General features: G+C 35.8%; 1 protein-coding gene across 1 annotated transcript in view; it reads left to right on the top strand.

Moving 5' to 3' along the window:
• The window catches only part of LOC100372940 (protein ELYS-like), an 83,375-nt gene that overhangs the window by 51,019 nt on the left and 18,293 nt on the right, over window positions 1–14,063 (top strand). Inside the window, exons 15-21 of the mRNA XM_085490462.1 lie at window positions 1,502–1,606; window positions 3,120–3,219; window positions 3,807–3,930; window positions 7,421–7,525; window positions 8,038–8,133; window positions 12,040–12,230; window positions 13,407–13,501. Of these exons, the coding sequence (XP_085346588.1) occupies window positions 1,502–1,606; window positions 3,120–3,219; window positions 3,807–3,930; window positions 7,421–7,525; window positions 8,038–8,133; window positions 12,040–12,230; window positions 13,407–13,501 (816 nt within the window). The remainder of the gene's footprint in view (window positions 1–1,501; window positions 1,607–3,119; window positions 3,220–3,806; window positions 3,931–7,420; window positions 7,526–8,037; window positions 8,134–12,039; window positions 12,231–13,406; window positions 13,502–14,063) is intronic.

Genomic DNA, 14,063 nt, shown 5'->3' with positions numbered 1-14,063 from the left:
AATATTTTCGTCGATTGGTCAAAAAATGTCAGTCTGATTGACTTGCTATTCAGCATGTACATGTAGGTACCTTGACTGGTCCTCTGTGTAGTCTGTTGATGTGGTAGCATATCTTCAATTTTATATTTTTAGTGAATTTCTTTTTTTTTTTTCCTTTTTTTTTTTTGTCCAAATCATAATTGTTGAGAAATTTCTCTCCAACCGTCACACAGATTGCTTTCATGTCAACCATAAAGTTATATGATGTAAACCTATTTTTGATTTTGCTTTATGGTGGAGTTATCTTTGATTTTATATTTTTAGTGATTTGTTTAGACGTTATTTTTTTGGCAGAAATCCTATATTCAAGAAGTTTTTTCAAACTGCTAGATTGTTAGTTTTTATTTCAGATGTGAACGCTCCTTATTGGTTGAAAATGGTAATTTATTCAAGAGGGGTAGATTGACTAATAAATTTGCAAATTGGATCAGAAATGCCAAAACATCTCAATTTTTCTTTTCAACAATTGCTATTATAGACAATCTCCAGGATCTGCAGTGCCCTCTCATGAAGCTGCTTTTTTTAAAAACTGGATAATTTCCCAATTTGATTTTCAACAGGTAGCACTTAGCAATGTATCGTGGCGAGGAGTAGGCAATACATACAGTGATCACCCACATACGACATTGCTTAACTATACATTGCATGCTTAAAGCAATACAATGTTTTTGTGAATTTTTGTAATTTCAGCTGCAAAACACATACATACAGATTCATCTTAGGTTTGGACACACTTAAGCAAGTATTGTATATGTTATAATTACCAATTAGTGCAAGACCCAAAACAAAAATTAAGTGTCATGACTTTTGTTCAGTGGTTCATGTTAGTGACACATATTGAATATTGTTCTGTGGTCACCATTCTTCACCAGTATTAATTAAGATCACCCATCTGAGTCAAAGCTGTAAAGTATTGTACCGAGGAAACATGAATTACGTCCAAGAAAGCAAACAGTTTATTGTACATTGTGTGTGGGTGTGTGTATGTTTTTTTGTTTTATTTGAAAATTATCCACATGCTGATATTTTGATATTTTCTGAAACAAAAAAACTTTAAAATGTTATGTGTGCAATGTGTTGACACTGTTGATTTCAGTTTACTTCATATGCAATAGTCATCTTGTTTGAAAATCTTGTTAAAAATTGTTAAAAATGTATTTACTGGAAATTTACATGGATTTCATGCTGGATAAATTAATTTTTTTGTCCTGGAAATTCAAAGCAGTTTACAACACAAGAATCTGCCTGTCTTTAAAATTTTAGATGTAAAATGATATTTTCAGAGCAAAGTGTGAAATTGAAACATGCCGAAACATATAATTAAAATCAATTCACCGTGGCCTTGAAATGGATAACAGCTGATCAGTTGTTGCCGGTATTTGTATGCTGGAAGTCCATGGCTACGAATCATTGTCAGGAAACTTATTTAATATATGTATTTTTAATTTGTTCTCTTGTTTAGGTCTGCGGGACTTAGAAACAAAACTGAATGTTGTGTCGTTGATCTGTCATCACCTCCACCTGGTTCTATGGTTCGTGAGAAATGGACTACTCCCAGAGTTCCCAGGTGAGTAAACAAAAGAATTGACAAGATTGAGCTTAGAGGGCAGTATTAAAATGGGATCTGCATTTGACATATGCAAGCACATTAGTTACGGTATGTGTTGAACACGATAGATTTATTAGCCCTTGACTTGACACAGTCAGTCTTGACACACTTGACATTGCAGTATCTCAGAAGTTCATGGATTGATTTTCCCCAAACTTAGTACTTGGTTGATACTTGATGGTATACATATGCCCCAGATTTTTTTAGTACACATTTGATTAGTTTTTGGTAAAAATCCGTACATATTAATTACCTAATTTTCATGATAATTAGCTAATTTTTAGCTGTTTTATGACTGTTCCACTGATATCTAAACAACCACTCATTGGGTTTTGATGAAACTTGGTACATAGATGCTCTAAACTAATGCTAGGTTTTGATCAGTTTTGGGTAAAAATTACCTAATTACTAATTACCTAATTTGCATAATGAATGGTCACTTTTCGTTTTTCCCACTTAAGTACTAATCATCACATTACAATGAAACTTGGTGCAGTGTCATAAGACACTGCACAGACCTGATAGTTTTCAGGGTAATATCAGTGCATATTAATTACCTAATTTGCATAATTAATTAATTTTCAGCTTTTTGATGTTTGCAGTAGTAAGCATTACATTTCAATGAAACTTGGTACATAGATCTTTTAGAACTATCCAGAGACCTGATTAGTTTTAGGGTAAATAATTGTGCATATAAATTACCTAATTTGCATAATTAATTAATTTTCAGCTTTCACACTGATTTCTCAAGTACTAATCATCACATTTCAATGAAACTTTGTACATGGATGCTGTAGGACAATAGACAGACCTGGATAATTGTGGGTCAAAATCTGTACATATTAATTACTAATTTGCATAATTAACCACTTTTAAGCTATCGCACTGATATCTAAAGTACTAATTATTCCATTTCAATGAAACTTAGTATAAAGATGCTCTATGACAATGTACAAACCTGATTAGTTTGGGGTTAAAATCTGTTCATATTAATTTTCTGATTTGCATTATCAGTTTTCAGCTTTTCCATCACTATCTCAATCAAGTACAAGTAATTTCAAATTATTTTTAATGTGTCTCTAATACTCTCAGCAAATGGGAGTTCTTTCTAAGCTTTCTTTGATTTGTTTAGCACTGAACTAAACCAAGCATAACTTTTGTTGTTACCTAATAATGGTTTATTATTATTTATCATATGTGTAAGATAGACTGCTTTGCATTATGTCTCTAATTATATATGCACATAATTGTATTGAACTATTGTATATTGGTGCCCATCAGTCTAAATTATCCCTGTGTAACTTGAATTGTTGATGTTTACTTGGTGGTAAAAATATTAAATATTATTTGGTGTGTTGCGTTAACATTTGACCAGACTGTGTGGCCTCATGACAAAATGAATGAATGAATGCACAAATGAACGGAGTTAATGACAAGTTACCATTCTTCATGCCAACTTGTATTTTCTTAGATGATCTTGGTGAACCACTGGCCGGTCAGTTCTGTTATCCCGCTATGAAGCTAAGAAAGGTGTACACCAACAGAAGAGCTGAATTACAGAGGTTATGTGGGTCAGTTATCTTCGTCAATGTTTAAATCATACTGCATTCATTGTAAGAAATAGAACAGGATATAATTTCTTGGCCAGAAATGTCAGATTTGATATTATTGCTTTTAAAATTACTGCCTTGTCAAATAAACCCAGTTTAATTTTCAATTATAAATTTTTTGTTTTTTATTTTTGCAAAATTGAACTTTTTGGGTGCTAAAGTCAACTTTTGTCGCTAAACACCAAACATTTTTTTCGAAATTTTGTAATCAAAATTGAATCCAAAATTATTAAAAATGTGCAGAAAATTACATAAAAACTATGCTATATACTCTGAATTTTAGTAACATATATGTGAATTTGAAACCAAGTAAATATGATCAAATATAAGCATAATAAAATTAAATTACTGCTATTACATAATTTTAGTGAATATACATGTGTTTGTGTGCTGATATTCTCTTTCCTGGTGTTTCAAACTTTTCTACACAATTTCATTCATAACAGCTCTCACCCTGTCTATTGAATGGAACACACCAATTACAAGATCTACAGTCAAAGAGATTATAAACGTGTGTGTGTGTGTTTTTGTTTAATTTCGTTTGATAGATCATCTGATGATATTGATATTTTATTGATTGATGGTATCGTGTCTCAGATTGGTGCGCCGTTACACATGTTATGGTGTAAGGAAGAAGGCGGCACTGGGAAGTACCCACCACCTAGTTTACATGTAAGTACCCACCACCTAGTTTACATGTAAGTACCCACCACCTAGTTTACATGTAAGTACCCACCACCTAGTTTACATGTATGTACCCACCACCTAGTTTACATGTAAGTACCCACCACCTAGTTTACATGTAAGTACCCACCACCGAGTTTACATGTAAGTACCCACCACCTAGTTTACATGTATGTACCGACCACCTAGTTTACATGTAAGTACCCACCACCTAGTTTACATGTAAGTACCGACCACCTAGTTTACATGTATGTACCCACCACCTAGTTTACATGTAAGTACCCACCACTAGTTTACATGTATGTACCCACCACCTAGTTTACATGTAAGTACCCACCACCTAGTTTACATGTATGTACCCACCACCTAGTTTACATGTAAGTACCCACCACCTAGTTTACATGTAAGTACCCACTACCTAGTTTACATGTATGTACCCACCACCTTGTTTACATGTATGTACCCACCACCTAGTTTACATGTAAGTACCCACCACCTAGTTTACATGTAAGTACCCACCACCTAGTTTACATGTAAGTACCCACCACTTAGTTTACATGTAAGTACCCACCACTTAGTTTACATGTAAGTACCCACCACTTAGTTTACATGTAAGTACCCACCACCTAGTTTACATGTAAGTACCCACCACCTAGTGTACATGTAAGTACCCACTACCTAGTGTACATGTATGTACCCACCACCTAGTTTACATGTAAGTACCCACCACTTAGTTTACATGTAAGTACCCACCTAGTTTACATGTAAGTACCCACCACCTAGTTTACATGTAAGTACCCACCACCTAGTTTACATGCATGTACCCACCACCTAGTTTACATGTAAGTACCCACCACCTAGTTTACATGTAAGTACCCACCACCTAGTTTACATATAAGTACCCACCACCTAGTTTACATGTATGTACCCACCACCTAGTTTACATGTAAGTACCCACCACTTAGTTTACATGTAAGTACCCACCACTTAGTTTACATGTAAGTACCCACCACCTAGTTTACATGTAAGTACCCACCACCTAGTTTACATGTAAGTACCCACTACCTAGTTTACATGTATGTACCCACCACCTTGTTTACATGTATGTACCCACCACCTAGTTTACATGTAAGTACCCACCACCTAGTTTACATGTAAGTACCCACCACCTAGTTTACATGTAAGTACCCACCACTTAGTTTACATGCATGTACCCACCACCTAGTTTACATGTAAGTACCCACCACCTAGTTTACATGTAAGTACCCACCACCTAGTTTACATATAAGTACCCACCACCTAGTTTACATGTATGTACCCACCACCTAGTTTACATGTAAGTACCCACCACTTAGTTTACATGTAAGTACCCACCACTTAGTTTACATGTAAGTACCCACCACCTAGTTTACATGTAAGTACCCACCACCTAGTTTACATGTAAGTACCCACTACCTAGTTTACATGTATGTACCCACCACCTTGTTTACATGTATGTACCCACCACCTAGTTTACATGTAAGTACCCACCACCTAGTTTACATGTAAGTACCCACCACCTAGTTTACATGTAAGTACCCACCACTTAGTTTACATGTAAGTACCCACCACCTAGTGTACATGTAAGTACCCACTACCTAGTGTACATGTGAGTACCCACTACCTAGTGTACATGTAAGTACCCACTACCTAGTGTACATGTAAGTACCCACCACCTAGTTTACATGTAAGTACCCACCACCTAGTGTACATGTAAGTACCCACCACCTAGTTTACATGTAAGTACCCACCACCTAGTTTACATGTAAGTAACCACCACCTAGTTTACATGTAAGTACCCACCACCTAGTTTACATGCATGTACCTACCACCTAGTTTACATGTAAGTACCCACCACCTAGTTTACATGTAAGTACCCACCACCTAGTTTACATGTAAGTACCCACCACCTAGTTTACATGTAAGTACCCACCACCTAGTTTACATGTATGTACCCACCACCTAGTTTACATGTAAGTACCCACCACCTAGTTTACATGTAAGTACCCACCACCTAGTTTACATGTAAGTACCCACCACCTAGTTTACATGTAAGTACCCACCACCTAGTTTACATGTAAGTACCCACTACCTAGTTTACATGTATGTACCCACCACCTTGTTTACATGTATGTACCCACCACCTTGTTTACATGTATGTACCCACCACCTAGTTTACATGTAAGTACCCACCACCTAGTTTACATGTAAGTACCCACCACCTAGTTTACATGTAAGTACCCACCACCTAGTTTACATGTAAGTACCCACCACCTAGTTTACATGTATGTACCCACCACCTAGTTTACATGTATGTACCCACCACCTAGTTTACATGTAAGTACCCACCACCTAGTTTACATGTAAGTACCCACCACCTAGTTTACATGTAAGTACCCACCACCTAGTTTACATGTATGTACCCACCACCTTGTTTACATGTATGTACCCACCACCTTGTTTACATGTAAGTACCCACCACCTAGTTTACATGTAAGTACCCACCACCTTGTTTACATGTATGTACCCACCACCTTGTTTACATGTATGTACCCACCACCTAGTTTACATGTAAGTACCCACCACCTAGTTTACATGTAAGTACCCACCACTTAGTTTACATGTAAGTACCCACCACCTAGTGTACATGTAAGTACCCACTACCTAGTGTACATGTAAGTACCCACTACCTAGTGTACATGTGAGTACCCACTACCTAGTGTACATGTAAGTACCCACCACCTAGTGTACATGTAAGTACCCACCACCTAGTTTACATGTAAGTACCCACCACCTAGTGTACATGTAAGTACCCACTACCTAGTGTACATGTAAGTACCCACTACCTAGTGTACATGTAAGTACCCACTACCTAGTGTACATGTGAGTACCCACCACCTAGTTTACCAATGAAAATATTTTCTCCAGAGTGTGAAATATAATTTCATTTTCAAAAAGAATTTCAGTAAAAATAAAATACAAAAGAATCCAATGATTTGTCAATATTAACTAGATTTTGCTTTTTTTGCGAAATCATTACAAAATATAGTTTGTAAATATAATAAACGCTATGACACCGCTGCCAGAAAGTGCTTTTGTCACATGATTTAAAACACTCTAAACTTGCTTGACATGATATGGGATCTTATCAGGTGGTAATACGCTATTATGGTTTTGATTGGCACTTAAAATTAAAATGCCATCTTGAATTGTTTGTTATCAATTATTTTTTGGTCCATAGCTATTCAAAAGAACAACTTTTCTTCAGAGATTACATTAGCCAATGAGTTTAAATGTTGGTCGGATTGAAAAAAAAAACTGTACTGTTCCTGTTTTCTATGCAGTGTATGCAGTGCACCTTAAAAACTTTACCATGATCAATTGGGAAAGTAACAAATTAAATGACTAACTATAATTTGCAATGATGACTTTATTACAGGGTTTGTTGGATATATATTTACTGGAGGGTGTTGACCCCATGATGAAGCACTGTATCGTTACATATCTGCTTCTTGATATGAATGGTCATCCGCAACAAGAAAAAGTAAGTAGCATAGCGGTTTTTTGTGCTAGACCCATGATCAATAGGTCCCACAGTTGAAATCAAAGGTATCAACCCACTAAAGTGAGTGTGTCACAGACTCAATGAGGAGGCCAAAGCTACTGACAGAAATTCACTCACTTTGATATATAAATTTGACTTTGGGGGGAACCTTAAGTTTAGATCTGCAGGTGCTTGTGTGATCCGGTTGTTGCTATGATATTGCATTCAGTTGCAATATTTTGCAATTATCATAGCAATATAATCACAATGCCGTACCATGTAGCTCGAAATATTGAATATGGTCTCTGGTAAAATGCAAGTACTTGTCCACTTAAAATTTGCATTTTAAAACAGTTTGTAACTTTGACCTGGCACACAGAGTAAAAATCAAGTTTTGAATTAAAAAAGTAATTACATTCGTTTTCAGTGGAAATAAAAATACAGGAAATGTGATTATGTTGCAGACTTTTATTTTCAAAACATTGTACATGTACATTTCTTCTTGTTTTCAGTTTATTGACCAAGCATTCCCAAAATCATTTTCCCTGCCATTGGGAATGATAAAATTGTTAGAGGGATTCTGGCTGTTAGACCATAAGCTATTTGAGGTAAGTATTTTAAACTTTTATCAAATAAACACTATCTAGTGAACAAATGAGTCAAACTTGCAGTTTAAAGTGTGGGCCATAGGTAGGACATTCATTTTGAATTATGGGTTTTAGACCAGGCATCCATTTTGAATTATGGGTCTTATACCAGGCATCCATTTTGAATTATGGTTCTTAGGCCAGGCATCCATTTTGAATTATGTGTCTTAGACCAGGCATCCATTTTGAATTATAGGTCTTAGACCAAGCATCCTTTTTGAATTATGGGTCTTAGACCAGGCATCCTTTTTGAATTATGGGTCTTAGACCAGGCTTCCATTTTGAATTATGCGTCTTAGACCAGGCATCCATTTTGAATTATAGATCTTAGACCAGGCATCAATTTTGAATTATAGGTCTTAGACCAGGCATCCATTTTGAATTATTGGGCTTAGACCAAGCATCCATTTTGAATTATAGGTCTTAGACCAGGCATCCATTTTGAATTATAGGTCTTAGACCAGGCATCCTTTTTGAATTATGGGTCTTAGACCAGGCATCCTTTTTGAATTATGGGTCTTAGACCAGGCTTCCATTTTGAATTATGCGTCTTAGACCAGGCATCCATTTTGAATTATAGATCTTAGACCAGGCATCAATTTTGAATTATAGGTCTTAGACCAGGCATCCATTTTGAATTATAGGTTTTAGACCAGGCATCAATTTTGAATTATAGGTCTTAGACCAGGCATCCATTTTGAATTATAGGTCTTAGACCAGGCATCAATTTTGAATTATAGGTCTTAGACCAGGCTTCCATTTTGAATTATCGGTCTTAAACCAGGCATCCACTTTGAATTATAGGTCTTAGACCAGGCTTACATTTTGAATTATCGGTTTTAAACCAGGCATCCATTTTGAATTATAGGTCTTAGACCAGGCATCAATTTTGAATTATAGGTCTTAGACCAGGCATCCATTTTGAATTATAGGTCTTAAACCAGGCATCCATTTTGAATTATAGGTCTTAGACCAAGCATCAATTTTGAATTATAGGTCTTAGACCAGGCATCCATTTTGAATTATAGGTCTTAGACCAGGCATCCATTTTGAATTATAGGTCTTAGACCAGGCATCCATTTTGAATTATAGGTCTTAGACCAGGCATCAATTTTGAATTATAGGTCTTAGACCAGGCATCCATTTTGAATTATAGGTCTTAGACCAGGCATCCATTTTGAATTATAGGTCTTAGACCAGGCATCAATTTTGAATTATAGGTCTTAGACCAGGCATCCATTTTGAATTATAGGTCTTAGACCAGGCATCCATTTTGAATTATAGGTCTTAGACCAGGCATCTATTTTGAATTATAGGTCTTAGACCAGGCATCAATTTTGAATTATCGGTCTTAGACCAGGCATCCATTTTGAATTATAGGTCTTAGACCAGGCATCCATTTTGAATTATTGGGCTTAGACCAAGCATCCATTTTGAATTATAGGTCTTAGACCAGGCATCCATTTTGAATTATAGGTCTTAGACCAGGCATCCTTTTTGAATTATAGATCTTAGACCAGGCATCCATTTTGAATTATAGGTCTTAGACCAGGCATCCATTTTGAATTATAGGTTTTCAATTTTGAATTATAGGTCTTAGACCAGGCATCCATTTTGAATTATAGGTTTTAGACCAGGCATCAATTTTGAATTATAGGTCTTAGACCAGGCATCCATTTTGAATTATAGGTCTTAGACCAGGCATCAATTTTGAATTATAGGTCTTAGACCAGGCATCCATTTTGAATTATGGGTCTTAGACCAGGCTTCCATTTTGAATTATCGGTCTTAAACCAGGCATCCATTTTGAATTATAGGTTTTAGACCAGGCATCAATTTTGAATTATAGGTCTTAGACCAGGCATCCATTTTGAATTATATGTCTTAAACCAGGCATCCATTTTGAATTATAGGTCTTAGACCAAGCATCAATTTTGAATTATAGGTCTTAGACCAGGCATCCGTTTTGAATTATAGGTCTTAGACCAGGCATCCATTTTGAATTATAGGTCTTAGACCAGGCATCAATTTTGAATTATAGGTCTTAGACCAGGCATCCATTTTGAATTATAGGTCTTAGACCAGGCATCCATTTTGAATTATAGGTCTTAGATCAGGCATCCATTTTAAATTATGTGTCTTAGACCAGGCATCCATTTTGAATTATGGGTCTTAGACCAGGCATCAATTTTGAATTATAGGTCTTAGACCAGGCATCCATTTTGAATTATAGGTCTTAAACCAGGCATCCATTTTGAATTATAGGTCTTAGACCAAGCATCAATTTTGAATTATAGGTCTTAGACCAGGCATCCATTTTGAATTATAGGTCTTAGACCAGGCATCCATTTTGAATTATAGGTCTTAGACCAGGCATCCATTTTGAATTATAGGTCTTAGACCAGGCATCAATTTTGAATTATAGGTCTTAGACCAGGCATCCATTTTGAATTATAGGTCTTAGACCAGGCATCCATTTTGAATTATAGGTCTTAGACCAGGCATCCATTTTGAATTATAGGTCTTAGACCAGGCATCCATTTTGAATTATAGGTCTTAGACCAGGCATCTATTTTGAATTATAGGTCTTAGACCAGGCATCAATTTTGAATTATCGGTCTTAGACCAGGCATCCATTTTGAATTATAGGTCTTAGACCAGGCATCCATTTTGAATTATTGGGCTTAGACCAAGCATCCATTTTGAATTATAGGTCTTAGACCAGGCATTCATTTTGAATTATAGGTCTTAGACCAGGCATCCTTTTTGAATTATGGGTCTTAGACCAGGCTTCCATTTTGAATTATGCATCTTAGACCAGGCATCCATTTTGAATTATAGATCTTAGACCAGGCATCAATTTTGAATTATAGGTCTTAGACCAGGCATCCATTTTGAGTTATAGGTTTTCAATTTTGAATTATAGGTCTTAGACCAGGCATCCATTTTGAATTATAGGTTTTAGACCAGGCATCAATTTTGAATTATAGGTCTTAGACCAGGCATCCATTTTGAATTATAGGTCTTAGACCAGGCATCAATTTTGAATTATAGGTCTTAGACCAGGCATCCATTTTGAATTATGGGTCTTAGACCAGGCTTCCATTTTGAATTATCGGTCTTAAACCAGGCATCCATTTTGAATTATAGGTCTTAGACCAGGCATCAATTTTGAATTATAGGTCTTAGACCAGGCATCCATTTTGAATTATATGTCTTAAACCAGGCATCCATTTTGAATTATATGTCTTAAACCAGGCATCCATTTTGAATTATAGGTCTTAGACCAAGCATCAATTTTGAATTATGGGTCTTAGACCAGGCATCCATTTTGAATTATAGGTCTTAGACCAGGCATCAATTTTGAATTATAGGTCTTAGACCAGGCATCCATTTTGAATTATAGGTCTTAGACCAGGCATCCATTTTGAATTATAGGTCTTAGATCAGGCATCCATTTTAAATTATGTGTCTTAGACCAGGCATCCATTTTGAATTATGGGTCTTAGACTAGGCTTCCATTTTGAGCTGTGAGTCACAGGTCGGACATTTTGAATGATAGGTTATAGGTCAAGCATCTATTTTTTGAATTGTAAGTGGTAAGGTCAGACATCCATTTGAATTGTAGGTCGTAAGGTCAGACATCCATTTTGAATTGTAGGTCGTAAGGTCAGACATCCATTTTGAATTGTAGGTCGTAAGGTCAGACATCCATTTTGAATTATGGGTAATACATTTTTGTTGCCATTATAAATATTAGGTTATAGGTCATTCCTATCATTTTTATTTTTGTCAGATTGTTTTCAAATAAACTTTATATTCATGACAATTGACAATTTTATTGTAAATATTTATTGTACTTACCAGGAAGCACTGAATCGACTCCTTGATCCAGTCATCACAATGAATGTGTCACCATGGCAACATAGCCGCATCATCAAAGCATTTCTTTATCAAGGGGAATCCCAGAAGGCTTTGCAGTACATACGAACAAAACAGCCAGCGATGGAGACCCTGAATGACGTCAAACTACACTTGTCAGTATTGCTGACAAACGGGTGAGGAATGAATACTTCATTTTAATGCACATGCTTCTCTATATGACAGCGATGTGTGATCAAAATACTGTATTTGCTCTATTAGTAGCGTATACACTTGCTAAATAACACAGGTGTGTCTATGTTCAAAATTAATTTAATTTTACAGCTATGTATATGTTCTACTATTAGAGATGTAGTCACTCATATTAAAGATATGCTTCTAATGGAGTAAATGTTGTAATACTCTGGTACAGTGTACTTTAATGACTACTGGCTTTCATGAGTAGATACTAGTATATTTATATTACAATATTAGGGTTAGGTGAATTGAATTCAGAGGGGGGAAGGGGTTAATAACTTGTATTCTGCATTCTGTTATTCTGCATTTGCTACATGCAGTACTCCATGTTTCAGTTACTGTCATTGTTGCGTCTCTTTTGAATGTCTCTGTGTGATGGTTTCTGTTCAGAAATGTAGCTCTCAAAAGATTCAACTCTCACTTTGATTTCCACGCTAGCGCCATCAGTGATAAAACTACTGTCTTTCTTTTTTATTGCGACTTGATTATGACATATTAAAGGACGGTGGTCGTCGTGCTACGCATGCGCAAGATATGGATCTCGTATAAATAAGATGGCGTTTTTGACTTGTGCAGATCAACGAATACAAATTGAGATGTTTTAATTAGGTAATTTATTAGGTAATTGGAAGGTATCGAAAGAGTCGTCAGCAGTAATTAGTGCAAGTCGCCCCCCCCCCCCCAGGTGAAAACTCATATCGTACTTTTGATTTCCATTAGAAGAACGCATTGGATTGTTGGAGAATCAATGTTTATCACAGCAAATGTCACATATGCACAGCGTGACGACCACCGTCCTTTAACTATATGCAAGACTATTTCAGCTAACATATTTTTCGTCAAGCTCCCTCTAACAATTGTAAATGGTTCACCCCTTAGTTTAATCATGTTACATAATTTTCTCATGCTTTGTTGGTCACTTTGTTTTATTTTCTCTGTCCAAGCGTTTAATACTTCTAGTTTGATGAAGTTTAATAAAAACAATAGTATTATGTTCATGGTCATATGAGGGTGCTGTTCTTCTGAAGCATCTCTAACATTCTCAGATTATTGAGAGTCTAATGCATCTGTGTCATTTGAATCTTGTTTTAATCATTAAAACGACTGTACCATAGGTTAACAGCTGAAGCATTTCACTTCCAAAGACTCTATCGAGATCAGGAGAATGCCGAAGAGCTGCTATATCACCTCTTTTTAGGAGCACAGCAAAGTAAGTACGACAAGGATGGAAAAAACACTAAAGTGATTACCAGACTGGCTTCTCAAAATCTTAACGATTGGTAATGAAATCTTAGTATAAATTTATCAGGGTCTTCAGATACCAGTTTTGATTCCCGCTATTTTTATGGTCTGTAAAGCTACTGTAAAATACTCTATTCTAGCTGGAATTAATTTTTTATATTAAGTTTATTTTCACTAATATTTGATAATATTGGTTAAATGTAAAAAATAATATAAAAGGGTATTTTCACTTGAAAATAAAATTAAAGTGAAAATAAATTACTTTACAGTAACTGAAAGTTGAAACTGATTACCAATGCCCCACCCCTTGTCTCTATCACTCCAGTCCTAGCTGCTGCCATCACAACTGACCCTGCCAATATTATTCTGTATCAAGATCAGACTCTCATGGTTAATGTCGAGAGAAAGTATTTTATAATAACAATTAAGGGACGACGTCAAAAGATCAATGTCGGATAAAAAACTTAATTCCTTTAGTTTTTTTCCAATCCCCCTACCCCCCCACTGAAACTTAATTGATAAATATTGGT

This window comes from Saccoglossus kowalevskii, chromosome 15 (assembly GCF_978046115.1).
Source record: "Saccoglossus kowalevskii chromosome 15, keSacKowa6.1, whole genome shotgun sequence".
In the NCBI taxonomy this organism is placed as follows: Eukaryota; Metazoa; Hemichordata; class Enteropneusta; family Harrimaniidae; genus Saccoglossus; species Saccoglossus kowalevskii.
Note: the sequence above shows the minus strand (reverse complement) of the source record. Positions and strands in the feature narration are given on the sequence as shown.